The sequence below is a fragment of the Macaca fascicularis genome, chromosome 14, assembly GCF_037993035.2.
Source record: "Macaca fascicularis isolate 582-1 chromosome 14, T2T-MFA8v1.1".
Taxonomy (NCBI): Eukaryota; Metazoa; Chordata; class Mammalia; order Primates; family Cercopithecidae; genus Macaca; species Macaca fascicularis.
This window is the reverse complement of record NC_088388.1, coordinates 22,008,418-22,028,239: the sequence shown is the minus strand read 5'-3', so window position 1 is coordinate 22,028,239 and position 19,822 is coordinate 22,008,418. Positions and strand designations below refer to the sequence as shown.

The following is a 19,822-nucleotide window of genomic DNA, read 5'->3' as shown; positions in this document are numbered from 1 at the left end:
CCACACTTTTCTAAAAATAGTTCTAGTTTCATACCTGAAGGGATTTCCATCCCAGAATACTGAGAGAGTTTGCAAATGAAATTATTAAACCGCTATTGATTGCTATTAGAGAAATCATGGAGAATGGGAGAAGTGCTGCAACTCCAGAGGCAGACAAATGTAGGTTTCATTTCAAACAGGGTGTACACTGAGCTTCACATCAGTCCAAAGACAGGTTCTAAAACAAATATTGTGCCGTTTGTTTCTGATTTGAGATCTCTTGTTTTAACAGCTACCAAATTTGGGGTTGCCTTACTTTTCTGGGTCAGATTATTCTTTAATTCTTTTATTGACAATTTTCAAACCTCAAGAGACCCTAGACTCTTCACTCCCTTTCAGATAAGCACTGCCCAAACAGTATTACCTGAACTGCCTGTGGCGCCTGTGGAAAGGTGGGAAAACCATTCCTTCAGGTGATGCTGGACCCTAAAACTGCTGCTGCACTTAGTGAATGAGGTGGAAGCTAGAGAATGGCCCTGCCTACAGCTGAACCTCTGAGGAAATGTCCAGGCCACCATTCTGACAAATAGAGAGGATGTTCTGACCTTCTTTATTACCTTTTTCTTAGAGCAGAGAAGGAAATGGATGGGGGTGCGGCCCAAAGTGAAATATATTAACAGCCTCCACATATTGTGAAATACTGTTGTGTTTTGTTGTTTGTTTTATTTGGGAATGGGGAAGAGCATCTCAAGCAGGGGTTATGTATTAATTTCTTTTTACTTTTTTTAAGTCAATTTGAGATTTAATATTTTTATATTAATTTAATTTTTTACTTTTTTGGGGGGGTCAGTATAAGACTTAAAGCAGAGGCTTATCATTTAGTTCTTCCTTCATCAGACATTCAACCAAGGTGGGGGCTTGAAACCATTTCTTATTAGGGGTGGGTGTGGGTAGGGTGCGTTTCTGAACCCTCCGGAGTGTCACGTGCCCACTGCTTGTCTTCCCTTCACTGAGCATTTCATTTTTAGACTCTTTCTTCTTTCTTTTTTTTTTGTTTTGTTTTTGTGTGTTTCTTTTTTTAAGACAGGGTCTCACTCTGTCACCCAGGATGGAGTGCAGCGACACTATCATAGCTCACTGTAACCTCGAACTACTGGGCTCAAGCGATCCTCCTGCCTTAGCCTCCTGAGTAGCTGGGACTACAGGCATGCACCACCATGCCTAGCCAATTTTTAAATTTTTTATAGAGATGGAGACTTGCTATGTTGCCCAAGGCTAGACTGGAATTCCTGGCCTCAAGCAATCCTCCTGCCTCAGCTTCCCAAAGTGCTGGGATTACTGGTGTGAGTCACCATGCCTGGACTAGAGTTTTTCTTAGATTGAGTCTCTCTTTCAGTTTAGAGCCTCTCTACAGATTGTAAGCACCATGAGGGTTGGTATCATGTCCTTTTCCTTTCCTGCTGAATCCTACCCTGGGCCTCACATACGTCAGGTGCACAACACATTTTTTTTTATTCTAAGAAATAATAATAAATGAATGCTTTTTTTTAAAACTGAAAATTCTAGTTTTAGTTCAGGTTCTTTGGGAATAAGGGTGACACTGATTTTATGTGGCCCTAGAAGGTTGAACTTGAATCATTCGGTATTTATACTAAATTGTGAGAACTTCCTAATCTTTGAATCTGCCAGAAGTGGAAGAGGCAGAAGGTGAGTATGCTGGGTCAGAGGTTGTAAACTGTTGGTCTGTGGGCCAGATGTGGCTGACAAACACATTTTGACTGGCTCAGTTTTCAAAATTCGGAAATTTTACACCCAGATTTCTAACTTCTCTTGGGAAAAATCTGAAAATTGGGTAACACAGACCTGAATTACTACATGGCAGCAAGTGACTAGAGCTGAGTAGTTTTTGGATATATGCAGTTAGTTAGGCCTACAGCTCTCTAGATTGCCACAGTCCCCACCAGTCTCTATTGTTTGACTTCTCTCATTCATTTACATTACCTCTCCGACCCTTTTAGGCACTGGAGTTTGGGTTCTTCTGTTCCAGGTGACTCCAAGTGTTCAATCTATTCAAATAGTTCAATCTATTCTCTCTGCTTGGAGAAATTGAAGGATTAGAATGACATCGACTAAATTAATCTCTTCTCTCTTAGTCCCTTTGGGCTGCTCTAACAAAATGCCTTAGACTGGGTAGTTTATAAAGAGCATAAACTTCTTTCTCAGAGTTCTGGAGGCTGGGAAGTCTAAGATCAGTGCCCCACCAGGTTTGGTGTCGGGTGAGGACCCCATTCTTCATAGATGGAGCCTTCTTGCCATGTCCTCATGTGGCAGAAGAGGCACACAAGTTCCCTCAGGCCTCTTTTATAAGGGCACCAATCCCATGTGTGAGGGTGGAACCCTCATGATGTAATCATTTCTCAAAGGCCCCACCCTCCTCTTAATGTCACCATATTGGGGATTAGGTTTCAACATACAAATTTTGGAGGGGCAGGGGTCGGGTGCCGTGGCTCACACCTGTAATCCCAGCACTTTGGGAGGCTGAGGCGGGTGGATCACTTGAGCCCAGGAGTTTGAGACCAGCCTGTCCAACATGGTGAAACCCCGTCTTGGCCAAAAATAGAAAATTTAGCTGGGCATGGTGGCGTGCGCCTGTAATCCCAGCTACTCAGGAGGCTGAGGCAGGAGGATCACTTGAGCCCAGGAGTTTGTGACCAGCCTGGTCAATATGACGAAACCCTGTCTCTACCAAAAGTACAAAAATTAGCCGAGGGTGGTGGCTCACACCTGTAGTCCCAGCTACTCAGGAGGCTGAGGCAGGAGGATTGCTTGAACCCAGGAGGCAGAAGTTGCAGTGAGCCAAGACTGTGCCACTGGACTCCAGCCTGGCTGGCAGAGCAAGACCCTGTCTCAAAAAAAAAAAAAAAAAAAATTTGGAGAGGGGGGACACAAACACATCTTCTACCCCATGATTCTCTGAAATAAGAGTATGAGACCCTTTGCATGGTTTTTGAAAATATGTTTTTTCCTTTTTATACCACAGTGTATTGATTGTATGTCACTTAGCCAGAAGTGCCTTATGCGATGCACTGCCCATGGAGTAGATGATAAAAGTTTAGATGAATGGACAGATGGGTGAAAAGCACAGAAACATTTGTTTTTTTCACCTGGATTTGCCTCTGGCATGTGACACAATGCCAGTAGGGGGAGCCCTCTATTAATTCGAAAATCCATGAGACCAGTCTCCGTTCAGCAGTCTAATTGTATTTAATTTAGGGTTTATGTTAAGGATGCATCCCGGCACCCTGCCTCAAGAATTTAACAGCATTAGGAATATGATAAATTATGGGAAGGAGAGTAAAACCCTCACCACTGATCTCCATCCACAGCTTTTCTAGATGAAGGCGTTCCAAGTTAATAGCTAGTCTTAATTCATTTTGAAATTAGTTATCATTATGTTCCTAAAAAATTCCAAATTATTGGATACATTTAGTCCTTAGAGTGTCATAGTAACAGGCTGCTTCAGGCATAACTACAAAATGATGGTTTTGCCAAAAGGCACAATAACCACTCTGCATTGTTTTCTTCTTTCAAAAATGAGGGAGTAGGTATAGATTGGTACTGATGTTCTTTTCAGCTCCAAATGAAACTAGGTTATAGGATAAACGCCTTATATGCGAATGAAAATGAAAAATCTCTGAGAACTTTAGAAATTATTTTCTCCTCCCCAAACCTGTCACTTGTGAGAAGTTAGCTTATTTTGGAAAAATTTAGGTATTGGAAGCTCTTAGCATACTATAGTATGTGAAACTCAGAAACTAACTGTGTATGATGGTATACGCATTTTTTTTTTTTTTTTTTTTTGAGACGGCGTCTCACTCTATTGCCCAGGCTGGAGTGCTGTGGCGCGATCTCGGTTCACGCAAGCTCCGCCTCCCGGGTTTACGCCATTCTCCTGCCTCAGCCTCCCGAGTAGCTGGGACTACAGGCGCCCGCCTCCACACCCGGCTAATTTTTTGTATTTTTTAGTAGAGACGGGGTTTCACCATGTTAGCCAGGATGGTCTCGATCTCCTAACCTCGTGATCCGCCCGCCTCAGCCTCCCAAAGTGCTGGGATTACAAGCGAGAACCACCGCGCCCGGCCATATATCCATTTTTTAAAAAATTTTGTTTGGAGTTTATAAATTACGGCTTTGGAATCATTATTAATTGGCATGGAGCTCTTTGTTCTGAAAAGTTCTTTCTCTTTTGATAAATTAATGTAGATCAAACCATATTTATTACAAAAGGAAAATTTTTGTTTTGAATGATATAGTGTTGAATTTAAGGTTAAGTAATATGGGGCTGGGAAAATGGCAAGGGGGGCTCTTAACTTTCACAAAAACTTAACATTAATATAAAGGAAAACCAAATAATACTTGGAGATCTCAAAGCACTTTTAGAAACTTTATCTAATTAAGCTTTCCACCCCCTGTGCAGTAAATATTCTGTTAGCTATACCAGGTGAGAGTGTAAGAATTTCTAATTAAGTTGTGTTCTTTTTTACCAAGGTGCTCAAATTATACAGTTTGCCAAAGGAAATGTGTGCTGTGTCTTTGTAGCATGATTTTCAATGGAGTTACCATCTAATTTCTCCAAAACAGGCATTGTGTAACATTGTTGTCACTTTCTGTAATTATTTTCACTGGTATACTGTGATTTTGAAAAATTACTGTTAATGATTACAGTTGAAAACTTGTTTAAGGTATTTGCATCTAAGAGATGGTTTTCTTCCAAATTGTGTGGGTACGTTTTTAGTTACTTGAATTCAGATCCTATTCATGGTAAGCAGGTTTCTTTGGGGTAGAGGGAGGGCAGAGGTGGACAAAGTGGCTATTTGTGGTATCCTAATTCCGGGTATGAATAGCCTGGATTCCTGGGGCTTTACCTGGATTCCAGGGTGAGTTGTTATACTTTATTCTCTACATATATATTATGATAATACAGGTGATTAAAGCATCTTGAATTTTAATGTAATCTTTTAATTTGAGCTTTTGATTGTCTTTTTGAACATTATGCAATCATATTTTCTCGTACTGTTCTCTCTTAAAAATGACCAAATGCCAAAGGTTATGTGACACAAGAATAATTTGCTTAAATTGGATCATTTTTCATACTAAATTAATGAGTGGGAAAATCTACATTGGCTCCTGGGTATAAAATAAAGTTCCTTCTACAAACTGTTTATTACTGATATTACAGGAGTAAAAGAGAAAAAGTTTTATTCAAATTAGGTTTTTTTTAGAAATAAGATTGTGGGGGCTTTTCTAATTGTAAAAACAATGCAAGATTGTTGACAAAAGTATGAGAAATATATACAAACACTAAGAAGAAAATAAGTCACTTTTAGTCATAACCACAGATGGTTACATTTTAATATAATATTTTCAAGGATTTTCTAGGCCAGCCAATGCCTTGTTGCTGAATAATCTAATTATCTAAATAATCTTAATCTAATAGTATTGATTTTGATTTTGTATGAACTAAGCCTCTTATTTACTTCCCAGCCAGAATATACATTGCTGTACCAGTAAATACTAGTAAATATTTTACTCTTGACTTTGAATCAAATTCTAAATTTAACTGTCATCAAGACATTCATTTTTCCTCATATATTTGTATACTTTTTGACTTGCTTGCATATAAAGTGATAACAATACCTTAAGTGTGATATAATATATATATTAAACTATACCCTTTAGATTCTAGGCATCTAGGATTTTCTTGTAGTGAGGATTAATGATACTGTCACTGAAAATATATATGTATATAAATAGTAAACACTTTTCCTGCAAGGACAAGGATTTCACACTCTCATTGTTGTAGAAGCACTATTGTAGAAACTTTTGTCTACTTCTTAGGAAAGAATTAAATTAAAATTTGTTTGCTGTACACTTTTGGAAACAGTTCCACAGGGAAGAAAATGGGTCTGGAAATCATGTTTACTATTACTTGTCTAATATTCTTAACCACTGAACTTGCAAGTTACGGTAACCTTTTTTTAGAAGTATATTAAGAGGAACAAAAATTTTTCTGGTACAGCAATTATCACCTACAGATGGCCTAAAATTAGCATTGAGTTAACTCCAGAAACAGCTTGTGAGCTGTGAAATGGAGTTCAGATAGATAGTGAGATTTCACAGAAATGCCTGGTATATTTGCATAAATAACCAAATATCAAGATACCAACTGATGCATACAGATAACTCTGCTGATAGCTTAGCTAAAAATCCTACAAAAATTTGGTGTTAAAGAAAATTTAATTTGATCTGAACATAATGAAGCCTCTTAACTAATGCATAGACTATTAATGATTTGTATATATATACTCAAATAAAGAAGGCTTGAAATTGAATTTATTGTGACATAATCTGATTAGAAGGAAAGATAATTTCAATATAGATGAAGGCATTGATCAATTTGATAAAAGCATGCAGAGTTCAGGTTAACTTTTCTCAGGCTTTTCATTGTTATTATTTGACAGATTTTAAAAAGATGTTACATTTTATGACAAGGAGAGAGAATTTAGAGTCAGAATGTAAAAGGAGGAGCTCATGAGCTATGAGAAAGAAATTAACTTTTGCAGGGGAGAACTTGTGTCTTTGCTGATGAATCATCTAGTCATTGGGCGTTCAACAAATATTTCTGGCCTTTAATAGCCAGGCGTTGAAATCAGTGTTTATGTCAAGTTATTAAAACTTCTTGAGTTTTAATTCATATACATAAAGAATATATTTTGAACATGTCCCTACATAAAAGACCTCTTGACAAAGGAAACATTTAATGTTTAGCATGCCATTGGTATAATTTTGTAAGTATGGTTTTATGTTACGGGGTTTTGTTTTGTCTCATGATTTTCTAGGTAACTTTAGGCATTCAGAAAGCAGACATTTAATATATACATGACATGCATATGGTATAAGGGAAAAAATAGCTCCTGATATTCCCCCATCTCCCTGCCCCCACTATTCCAACTAGAAATAGAAGAAAGCCTGTTTAAGAGAGCCAAACAGGCAGTGGCTACCCTTTCTGGACTCCACTTAGCTGCTTTGTAGTTAACAGATCTCATTTCCTTAATACCTTAGATCACCCCCACACCTGGGTAAAGACATTTTTATTACCAGTCTCCTTCCTCATTCTGTTTCTGGTGATCTCAGGACTTTGGAGAACTGAATTATAGCTTCCCTTCACAAAATGCTGGGGGAACTCTTTATAATATTTTAGCTAAGCGTTATGGTCCCTGATGAAATGTGCTAAATTAAAAAAAAAATGTTTTCAAATACTGTTAGGGTTTTGTATAATCTATCCTTTACAATAAAATACTCCACCACTGTTAATATGCCTGATGTACATCTGTCTGTACTACCATACAAAGCTGTTCATAATACATCTGGATTGGATGTCCACATAGCAGAATTTACCTTGTCAAATCTGGATGGCATTTTCTTTCTCAAAATATTTCTAGGAAAACAAAATTCCCTTCTCATCAGAATGCTATCTACTTTAATTAATATGAAGTATTATTCAAGATAGAAACAACAGAATTTCTAGGCGTAGCATGCATTGAAACCTTATAAAACAGCATCTGTTTATTAGAGAATTGATGATATCTGGGAGTCGGGAATTTATGTTACAACCTCAGTATTTAACTATGAGGTGATTTTGACTAAACCATTGGACTTCTGAACTTTTCTTGGTTAATAATGTATCAAAACAGAGTTTAGAAATAGCCCCTCTCATTATATGTATTTAGTCAACAATTATGAAGTCCTTAAAAAATGGAGATGTCACCTTTTCATTGTTGGTTATTAGAGATCACATCTTAACTCTCTTTAAGGATGAGTTTTACTTACAGCTAACTAGAACAACAAGAGAAATGAATATGAAGATATACTTACTCTTTGCCAACATATCACTTTATGGCATTCTTTTAAAGACTTTTTGGCTGGAAAAGTTTATGTGAGCTCTTGAGATTAGAAAGCTTAAGTCATCATGGTAGGCAGGATATTTCTTCTGATAACATATATTCTTTTCTGAGAATGCATTTTGGGAAATGTAGATTTTCACTGTAAATCCTTCATTGTTTAAAGAACTCTGTGCCAGTATTACATTTCAGGCAAGACTAATTTTAGCCAAGTTCATTGGAAGTATTCCCTGTGTTCTCTCCAGTAATTTCAGCTGGTTCCTTTTTATGCCCTCTTGACACGGTCACATTCTAGAGTATAGAAAATAACCTGCTATCTGTAGAAGGGGTGAATGGTTTCATGATTCTCTTCTTTTTAGTGTGGGTGAGTTTTCTTCACTCTTTTCCTGTTGCCTGCATCCTCGGCCATCATGAATGTTTTGCTTTCTCTCTTGCAGATGACACAATTGGTACTGCCTGGCATGGTGGAAAGGTGAGTCACAAGCTCACACACAAACACTGTGGAAGCAGAGCTCATGATTATTTAGAGGGAGAATCCTTGCTTTGAAAAAATCACTGAAGTGACTAATGAACCAAGCCTCCATGTCTTAGCCACAGAGTGATGTGCCAGGCGAGTCACAGTAAAGCATGAGTCATTGGTGGTGGAGGCCTTTTCCACTCGATTCCCTTTTTATTTCTCTCTCTAGGGTTGTAGTGGTTCCTTTAGATCAGGATGAAAAAGCCTGCCTGAGTCACCATCACTAACTCAATTGCCTGCTATTCTGAGGGGGTGGATAGAGTTCCTGGGATATTCCCGGGAATACCTTCTTAAAGCTGTATTCTCTCAAAGCCAAAATCAGTAGAGTTGGATTAAGCAAGACCTCTTCCTCTGGTTTTTCACTTTTAACTGGCCGAATGGCTGTATGAGGAACTTAAGCATGTTATATAAAGTGATTATAAGATGTCAAACCAACCCTTGGAGGAAAAGGCAATGTCCACTTGCCCCATCTTTGTTCCAGTTTGAATTGGTTCTGCTAGTACGTGCTGAATGTCTTCATTTTGATTGAGAAATATGTTGTAGAGTTCTGTTATTTGAAATAGCATGAAGTGTAAAATTGTAATTAAGCTCTTTCTTCCTTGGAAAAACCTGAGTGATGTCTAGGCCTTCAAAGAAAAGCTGCTAAAAAGATTTGGGCTTGCATCCTGAGCTAGCTCGATCGTTTGCTGAATTTAGGGCATCGTAGTCATCTTTTTTTCTGCAAAATAACTATGAGTTTGGAAGAGGCCCAGAGGAATCACAGCTTTGAAAAGAGAAGACCCAAGGACCATACTTCTGTTAGGAAACTTCTATGACCCACTCCAGGCAGGCATTACAGCTTATGTTTATTGAGTATATAGTAAGTGCCAGGAACTTAGTCAGTGTTAACTCATTTAACTTTGATAGCCTCCCACCATTGTACAGATGAGGAAACTGAGGTTAGGAATCCATTTGTTGAACATCTACAGGGACTGGTTAAAAAACGGTTTCTCAGCAAAGGTCCTTATACACAATTTTGTGTATTTTAATTGTTTTATTTTAGTAACACTTCCCTTTAAAATCTTCAGACTGCCTATTGTTAGGTGCCAGTGGGAGTGGATTCCTGATGGTCAGCTACATAAATGGCAGTGGTTAGACCAGCCCAGAACCCTAGAAGATAGTAGAGTTGGGGCAAAGTAGAACTCAGGAGAGATTAAATTTGGGCCTCACCTTAATCCTAGTTTTGACATCTGCAGGTAACATGGCATTAATTCAGAATAGTAAATCTGTCCATTAAAAAAGAAACGCTTATAAACCACAGAGGTATTGTGAAAGGAATTTTTAATTGTATTGAAGAAAACCATATCAAAAGAGATAATGGTTACAAAATCATTTTACAGCATAAAGTCTTAGAGTCAAAGAGTCATAGAAATCCAGTGCATTAAATTAATTGACAGTAACCTCCCTCATTTGACAGATGAAAAAATAGAGGCCCAAAGAGATGGAGTGCTATGAAGCTATACAGTTAGTAAATAATACAAAACCAAGGAGCTGGGAACTTCACTGCTATCTCTGTAGACCTGACAGCCATGATCACAGCTGGAGCATTACATAAAAGCAATGCAAAAAAAGAGAGTCCATCTATTCAATAGGCATTCATTGAGTCAAGTGTATCGTGGATATGTTGGATCCTTGCCTTTTAAGAAATCAAGTTGAGGCTGGTGCAGTGGTTCATGCCTATAATCCTAGCACTTTGGGAGGCTGAGGCGGGTGAATCACTTGAGGCCAGGAATTCAAGACCAGCCTGGCCAACATGGCAAGACCCCATCTCTACTGAAAGTACAAAAACATCAGCTGGGTGTGGTGGCACACAGCTGTAATCCTGGCTACTCGGGTGTCTCAGGCACGAGAATCACTTGAACCCCAGGAGGCATTGGTTGCAGTCAGCCAAGATAGCACCACTGCATCCAGCCTGGGCAACAGAGCAAGACCCTGTCTCGAAAAAAAAAAAAAAAAAAAAAGCAACGATCAAGTTGATTTTAAATTGAGGTTAAGAAATGGTGGAAAGTTATCAGAAGCTATGACTGAACCTGACAGCACATTACCATTTTGATACTTGTTAAGAACTAGTGAGAAATATATGTGGATTTTATGAATCAATACTTTTGGTTAGGAAAAGGAATGTCTATGTCTACTTGAATTAAAGAACTTAGTTACTAGATATGTCAGTCAAGGTAAGCTACCTGCTGAAACACACCACTCCCAAATCTCAGTGGCTTAACACATAAAGGTTTACTTTTCCCTCCGCTCTCTACCTGTCATTCAGGGATCTGCGGCTCTTTCCATCTAGGGGCATCATAATTTTCTGGGATCTTGGAGTTCTCTGCATCCAGCTGACAGATGAAAGAAAAGAGAGTAAAGATGGTTTTAAGGGAAGTTTCACTTCTACCCACATTTCATTGTGCAGAACTCAGTCATAGGCTACAACTATTGCACAGAAGGCCAGAAATGTTAGCTGTGTGCCCAGAGAGGAGAGAAAAACTCCAAGTTAGCACATCATCTTGAAAGCATTCTTACCTTACACATTATAAATGGTTTCATTATAGCCTGTTCTTTACACCATCCCCAAATGGCTTATTTCCTATGGCTGGTTTCCATAGCATTAGTATCTCCATTGAGTAACAGCAGAGTCCTTTATCATGATCCTTTGTTATTGTTTTCCTTCCACTGGTTCCACCTCTGATGTATGAGATTTTCCAAACCCTCTAGAACTATAGCCTAGGGCCAATTGACTATCACTAAACAAGTATCTATAATCAAACTAAGGTATTGTTACGATAGATGTAGAAAGTACATAATTACATTATAGAGGAAAGTTGCTCTTTTCACTTCCCTGGAATTATAAACATTGTGTACAGCTGGAGCCAGGAGGTGGTTGCCATAACAACCGTGGGACAGCTAAAAATAGCCCCTTTCATAACTGTATTGCTTAAGGTGGAATTATGACATGTTATGGTGTTTTAAGGCAGGTAATTCTCTTTCATGTGCTAAATGTTTGCAAACTTTCTTCCACAAAGCAATATTTGTACAATGTAAGTATTTGGATTGCTGGTTCTAATTATACACCTGACCCCTGTGTTCCAAGATTCTTTTTGACATAGATCTCTATTTTTATAGGTTTCTCAGTCTTCTTGAGAGTCTGTTAGAGAACTGTCTGTGCCAATTTCAGTATTATGTTTAAGCTTTAAAAAATATATATAATGACAACCCTCCCCTTCAAGAGCCTGCTTTTGTACTACTTGATATGAAGTGGAAATGTGAAGAATTGGGATGGATTTTTTTTTTTTTTGGTACATTCTTCCTTGCCTACCATCAAATTCTGTATGCAGTTAGCAGTCTCCACTAGGACTGACCCTGCAGTTTCGGTTCCTCACAGCAGCACATCTCTCTTCCCACCTGCACTGTGGGACAGTGATGAAGTTTCTGAGGATGGTAGAAAACAGTGACTTATTTCAAAGGAGACCTATTATGTCCTCTATGACAGTAGTATTTTTACAGAGGTGCGGACAAGGATACCACAACAGTCTGATAGAATATTAAGGCACTTATAAAATAAAGGCTTAGCAATTTTTTTAAAATCCAGGTGACAATTAAGGGAGTCTTATTGGGAATTTCACAGGTCTGAGGGAATTCCATGAGAAAGCATATCTATAAGAAGCTGTAAGTGCGAGGTACTGAGTTTTAGAGTTGGGCGAGTTTAATGTCTGGCTTGTGGGAGGACTCGTAATTAAAGAGAATATGTTTATAGGAAAAGGTACTTTCCTGTCAGCAGTTGGTGTTTTCTGCTTTGGGTTTTTTCACAACATTTTAGTTCTGGTAGATCCTCAGTAATTTGTACCACCGATACACCATTGTGTGGCTGCTAGCAAGTAAGCAGTATGATGAATTAAGAATGTTGCATCACGGAAAACATTGCTTGACTTGTTTATTTGGATATTTGTCATAACGAACTAGAAAATGCACTGAAGTATGAGCAACATGAGTCTTCATTATAGAACTTCAACAAAAATTCTTGATGTACCTTCCAATCTTAGAATTGTTCCCAAGTCCCCAGAAAATGAGAGATTAACCAGGGTTTGGTTTCATGTTTGTTTCTGTGTGCAATTAAGCACAGCCCATTTTGTCCTTCTGCTTGATATAACAGAGTTGTCATGAGTCTGCTGTGCCATGGAAACTGGTTTGACGTCACTAATTCTGCTTAGATGGAGGATTAGAGCTAGACAATGTGGTTGATTTTAAGGGCGAGTCTTTTGTGCCTTGCAGTCCCAAATGCTCAGCCCCATTTCTACATAGAGAACAGATACTGTATACAGTACAAAGATTAAGGCAGGCTATACCAGTATATTATCTATGATTCAGACAGAACTAAGTTGAATATTATTGCCCTTGGAAAGAAAGAGCGAGATAATTTTACACTGTTGTGTGTGGGGGTGTGGGAGGAAGGTTTTTGCTAGACAAATATGTGAGCTTAATGGCAGGACAGAGATTTGTAGAAGGGCTATTTTCTCTACTGTCACTTTGGTACCATTATAAATGCTACTCTTTTATTTACTTAGGTCGAGTGCATTCTTGCTTTAACCTTTGTTAATCTTAGATTTGTTTTCATATGTTTTAGCATGCAAATAGTGTATTTTGTATGAAGTACCCTCAAACTCTGACTTTTCACTAATTCAAAGCAACTCCACCTCCTAGAAGTTTTCAGTAGGATTAGAATACTTGAGAAACAAAATCTTAGTTGCCTCAAGGAGCAAACAAGTAAGGGAGCATGACTGCATGAATGTGACATCGGATAATTGATCTGTATTGTATTTTAATATGGGAAAGAAACTTTTATTAGCTTTAAATGACTTTTCCTGTATTTAGATCATTGCTTTGGTGAGTGAAGTTTTAAGGGTCTGTTTTGATCAGGTCAAGATTTAATTTTTGAAGTGCACTTGATAATGTTACATTTTACCTTTTACAGATTTTTAAATTGCATTTTGTTAGTGAGAAATGGAATTTAAAATGTAAGGTTTCTGTTCAAGGGCACATAAAACCACCCCAGCTAACTTGAGCATAATGGAGCATTTAATCCAGCTGATAGGCCAAGCACTGATAGGTTGCAGCTTCACTGGAAAGCCTCATTTTTCTGCATCTACTTCAGACTGGTTGTGTCTTCACTTGCTGTGAATGAGTTTGGACATAGCTGTTCCCAGTTATATGAGAAAAGGTGAAAATAAAATACTACCCATACCTACAAGGATGCTTAGGATACAGGAGGGAGGTTGACTTGTCAAGATTGAGGGTTACTTCTTAGAAAGCCTATTGTGTTACATGCGATATGATCGTTTTCACTTGATTGGAATCTGCTCCCAGCTTAAAAGTGATACGTTCCAATATGTCATAAATATTTTTCTTGCTCTTTTCACAGATTTGTTGAGATAAATTTCACATACCGAACAATCTACCCATTAAAGTATACATGGTTTTTATACTTTAATGGTTTTTAGGGTATTCACAGAGCTGTGCAACCATCACCACAGTCTAATTTTTGAACATTATCAATACCCCAAAAAAGATAAAGATATTTTAAATATTACAAATTAATACTAAATTAAAAATCTCCTGTAACAAAAGTGGTCTTTCTGTTTTCATCAAAGGAATTTCTCACAAATATAGATAAAATGAAAGGACTAGATATTCATTGCTAATTTACCAGTTTTTATGTTAGAATTGTTGAGTTCTAACTCCTGATACAAACTCTTACCTTAAAATTTAAAAAGAAAAGACTTTTCTGTTTCTGAAGAAAACACAAACAAAAAATACCAGAATGATATAATTAAACCATTGGCTACTTATTTCCAACTTTATTCAAAACCCTACTAATATTTTTAAATTTGAAATGTAATTTTTATCATCAAAATCTTAATGGATTTCACAGTTTAGGAAGGCACATAATACTAATAAGGACTTCTGTTAAACAACAACAACAATTTTTCCGGTGATACACACTAAGCCGAGTACTCCCACTTCCCTTTGATGGTTGAAGTGGCATCTCGCCTAGCGGCTGGCAGATGAAGCGGGTGACTTTTGGGGATTATTTCCTTTAAGATTTATGTCTGAAATAACTTAGATGCCATTTAATCATGTATTCTTTATTATTTTGCATAAAGGGGGTCTTTATAGTCCCTTTTTTGAGCTAAAAAGGTGTTGGAAGTAAATTCAGACAAAGAACAATGAGAAAGTGGGTTAAGAAAAGGAACCTAATATGGGAGACAGGAGGTGGGTGGGATCAGGTTGCAGTGGCTGACAAAGGGGAATCCTCTGAGAAGAACGGATTTGAGAGGAAGAGTTGGTAGTTGTGACATTCCTAAACCATAATTCCACACTTTACCTAACCTAAACATACTTTTCAACAACTGGTATCTTTATAGCATTGCTTTTCTCAAGCTAATTTTCACTTTTTTGTAGAATTAGAAATTCCTGGTAACTTTGATTTTTTAACTTTCATTAGTCTCTAAAAGTTACAATAACAATTGAGCTTTGCCTTTTGGCAAAAGACACAGTTTGATGAACTAGAGAGTAACATAATTTTCCAGTCAACTCTTTGTTGGTGCCCAAGTCTCTATAACCCAGGAAAAGTAGAAGTCGAAAGTAGAAGTGGAATCTACAACCCAGGGAAAGGATATAGCCATTCACTCATTGCCAGAAAGTTTTATTAAGTACCTGTTAGTTATGTGCTCAGTACCGTGTGGAATATTTTGAGGGAAAGTAGGCTATTATATACAGAAGCTTATGGTTTTGTTGGGACGAGGAGAGAATGTTTATATACATAGAATGATTAAATCCTACAGTAAAGTAGTACATGATGATATGCTAAAAGAAAGGTGCATGCAGGGAGTATAAGAGATCTGTAAGTAAAAATTCTTGGCACTGTGGCTAGAGAAGACCTCAGAGGGTAGAGATCAACTCGAGGAGACTGGAGATCTGATCTGGTCATGCCCTGGATTACTAAGACTGGGAAATGAGCTAATCATGAAGAAGAGCTATTTTTAGTTGATTGAATTATGTCTCATTTACTGACCGAGCATAGCACGTACTGATGAAAGGCAGGGAGAGATGTGTGTTAGAAAAACAGCTACGTTATTCTGTTTCAAATAATTATATATCTCAATCTGTAATTCACAAACAACTGCATACTGTGGTTTCACTCCTATTACATGGTACATTTTCCTTTTTAGATCCAAAGGGGCTATTCTGAACATCTCATCTGGCAGTGGCATGTTCCCTGTCCCACTGTTGACCATCTATTCTGCAACCAAGGTAAACAGTATTTTCTTAAATCATGTCAATATAGTAATAAGGAGTAATTTTTGATCTGAGAAATTAATGTAGATTTAACTTTCCTGAAGTTCTATTCTTGGCAGTTTTCCAATAGACTGAGAAGAAAAGGAAAATACCCTACTTGAGTTTCAAAAGAACCCGAGTTGGAGACATACTATATACTTACAGTAAACTTACAGATGGGACCCCAGGATATCAGATTCACAGATGCTGTTTTTCTCCCCCTAGTACTTTACTGATTTTGAAAGTGATACTTGTGCCTTCCATAGAGAGATGACCTAGGCAGTTAGCTTAGTTAATTAGAACATGATGTTAATGAGTCTGAGATTAGAGATTTGATATATGAATGAATCCACTTCACACAGCATAGAAGAAATGCATCCAGTCAATGTGTAAATGTACATAGTAGGCACGAGATAGGCTGGGTGAGAGTGTATTTTGCCATGTTGTCCAGAATTCATAGATATTCTTTGTCACCTTTGGGGTGAGACAAGAATTTTCCAGAACTCTCTGGACAATGTCATAATTTCATACAATATCACCATTAACCTCTTCACATTACTGCTAGGAAAGTAATTTAGAATGTGTCTCCTACTGCCTGCAGGTCAATGGCGTCATCTTTAGATACATTGTTGAGGCATCGAATACATCTTTGAAGGGAAAATGATCACTCAGATGTTGAAATTAAGCAGACTTTTAGGGAAAAATAAACAAAAATATGTACAGTAAGAACTTGAAACATTTCAGGGAAGGAAAAAAGCAAAACCTCCGACTTCTTTTTCATGTGAAAAAAAGTCACTACTGTCTTTTGAAAAGCTTGGTACCACCTCCCAACCCCTACAATCTACTTTCTGTGTCTGGGAATATACCGTAGGCAGGTTTAAAATGAATGCCATGTTTCCTGAAGGGATTCGTGATCTTCAGCTTACCTGTTCTACTCCATGGGTACAAAACTATGACTAATTAGAACCCTTGAAAAGTCACTTGATTCTTTGCATTTCTAGTCTGAGGTTGAGTCCACATTTTACAAATAGATTTAAGGTTGTATTATCAGAAGAAGATGGGCTGTCACATTCACCTGTGTATTTCTTGGATCTTGTCATCCCAAAGCACCAAGAGGATGCTTGTTCTGTTCTTTTTAGCAACAACAAAATCCCCATGGAACAGAGTTGAATGGACTTCATGTCATGTTTCTGTTTGAGTGGCAAGTGGAGAGATGAAACGCATCCTTTGTTATATAAGAGAAAAATATTTTTTCTTGGAAAGTAACTTTCTGGGGGGAGAAAAGCATAAAAAGAATCTTTTCCAGTTAAATCAAAATTTGATCTGGATATTATATTTGGTAATATAATAAATACTTCATTTAGTGGCAGATAAAAACCACTTGAGGTTTTGAGGTGTTTTTCTAAGTTCTCTTCTGCATTTGAAATGAAAAAAAGATGAGAAATTATAGCATTAAATGATTAGTTTATTATTTTTGTTTCCATGGCTACAAATCAGGCAGATTGATGTAATGTGTGTGTTTTCTTCTCACTCCCACTCCCCTCCCAGACTTTTGTAGATTTCTTCTCTCAGTGCCTCCATGAGGAGTATAGGAGCAAGGGCATCTTTGTGCAGGTGAGTGGAGTTTGTTTCACTTAAGTATCCCTGTTTTTGTGTGGTTTCCAACAGCAACTGTTGCTGTCTTGGCAACAACAACAAAAAAATCATATTCCTAAGTAACTGAATGTGACATTAGCACACCATTAAAAACATGGTTTCTTTTTCCTTTATGCACTTGTCTCGATTTTTAAAAAATTATCCCCTAGAATTTCCAAGTAGGGATACTTAAAGTAGAACTAAACATAGTATAAATAGCTGAAGCATATTTTTTAGTTCTTAGGGTTTTATTTTGAGAGACCAAGACTATCAGCATCTCTCTCTTTTTTAATTGTGGTAAAATAAACATAACATTTACTATTTTCATCATTTTTAACATGCAGTTCAGTGGCATTAAGTCCATTCACATATTGTGCAACCACTGCCACCATCCATCTCCAGAACTTTTTTCGTCTTCCAAAACTGAAACTCTGTACCCATCAAACATGAACTCCCCATTTCCCCTTCCCTCCGGCCCCTGGCAACCACTGGTTGATTTTCCATCTCTATAAATTTGACTACGCTTAGTACCTCATATGGGTGGAATCATACAGTATTTGATCTTTTGTGACTGGATTATTTCACTTAGCATGTCTTCAAGGTTTAAGTTCAACACGTTGAAGTATGTGTCAGAATTTTCTTCCTTTTCAAGGCCGAATAAAATGCTATTGTATATAGACCACATTTTGCTTATCCATTTACCTGTCAGCGGGCATCTGGGTTGTTTCCACCTATTGGGTATTGTAAATAATGCTAATATGAGCATGGGTTTACAAATATCTCTTGCAAACTCTGTTTTCAGTTCTTTTGTATATGTATACAGAAGTGGAATTGCTGGGTCATATGGTAATTCTGTTTTAAATTTTTTGAAGAACTTTGCCATTTTCCATGTCAGCTGCACCAGTTTACACTTCCACTGGCAGTGTGCAGGGTTCCAGTTTCTCCACATCTTCACTAACACTTGTTATTTTCTATTTTGTTTGGTTTTTGTAATAGACATCATAACGGGTATGAAGTGGTATCTCATTGTGGTTTTGATTTGTTTTTCCCTGATGATTAGTGATATTGAGCATTTTTTCATGAGCTTATTTGGTCATTTGCATATCACCTTTGAAGAAATGTCTATTCCAGTCCTTTGCCTAAGTTTAATAAAATCATGTTGTTTGGTTTCTTGTCATTGTGTTGTAGAAATGATCTATATATTCTGGATGTTGTCCCCTTATTAGATACACGATTTGCAAAGATTTTCTCCCATTTCATGAGTTGCCATTTTATTTTGTCTTTAGTCTGCATAATGCCTTTTTATTCACAAAAGTTTTTAATTTTGATGTAGTCCAGTTTATCTGTTTTTTTCTTTTGTTGCTGGGGCTTTTGGTGTCAAATCCAAGAAATGCTTGCCAAATCCAGTGTCAGGAAGCTTTCCCCCTGTTTTCCTGTAGGAGTTTTCTAGTTCTAGTTCTTCGATCCATTTTGAGTTAATTTTTATATACTTTTGAGTTTATTATGTAGCCAGCAGATACAATGCTGTGAAAATACAAAATATGAGAGAAAGCAAATATAGGAGTTTTAATGGGTGGCAATTTCAAATTAGCCATTCTTCAATTGAAAGAAATAATATTTCTGTGCTCAGGCAGTTTTTAAAAATGTCTTGGGAGAAGCTGCAATTTGTACCTCTTTCCTGCTCCTGCCCATCAGCTACCCCACCTCTATGCATGTCTGGTGTTTACTGTGGCTTCCGTTCCTGTGAGGCAAGTATTTCACTTTTTGTACCCTGAAGCCCCAAATGATCGATCAAAATAATAATAGTGAATATTTGAGTGGATACTTTTCAGGTACAGTGCTAAACACTTTTATATGTATCATTTCACTGTATCTCACAACAATCCCATATGATGGTGTGATGATGACTATTATTATTTTTGATTACAGAAATTGGGGCTTAGAGAGGGTAAGCCACTTGCCCGTGTTGAACTGGTACTCAAATCTGGGTCTATTTGGCACTAAAGCCTTTGTCCTTAAACACTGGACTACTTGCTGCAGGCCTGTAGGTCAGCACTGAATACTTTCTGGATCCATCTGTGCTCAGGGAGTGATAGAACCAGAAGGTGGTTGGTTGGTTAGTTCCATTTCCTCCTTTATGCCTGTAGACCATCAAGATGGGCCTAAATGTCATGTAGATGTAGCTTCTAAACCTTTTTATTGAGTAGATACTGGTGGGAGCTGAATCACCTACTGTGAGATAGAATGGTAATGAGAGGAAGCAGGGATGACTGTTTCCTCATCTTCCAAGATCAACTAAGAGCCTGCTTCCTCTAAACCCTGACCTGAGCTTTTATCCTAGGGAACCTTAGAGGTCATAGCCACT

At 37.6% G+C, this 19,822-nt stretch overlaps 1 protein-coding gene across 6 annotated transcripts in view; it reads left to right on the top strand.

Annotated features, from left to right (window-relative positions):
• HSD17B12 (hydroxysteroid 17-beta dehydrogenase 12) overlaps positions 1-19,822 on the top strand; it is a 278,867-nt gene that overhangs the window by 246,399 nt on the left and 12,646 nt on the right. For all 6 annotated transcript variants that reach the window (XM_074013910.1, XM_074013912.1, XM_074013909.1 and 3 more), the window contains 3 exons: positions 8,378-8,412; positions 15,717-15,798; positions 17,371-17,436. In XM_074013910.1, the coding sequence (XP_073870011.1) occupies positions 8,378-8,412; positions 15,717-15,798; positions 17,371-17,436 (183 nt within the window). The remainder of the gene's footprint in view (positions 1-8,377; positions 8,413-15,716; positions 15,799-17,370; positions 17,437-19,822) is intronic.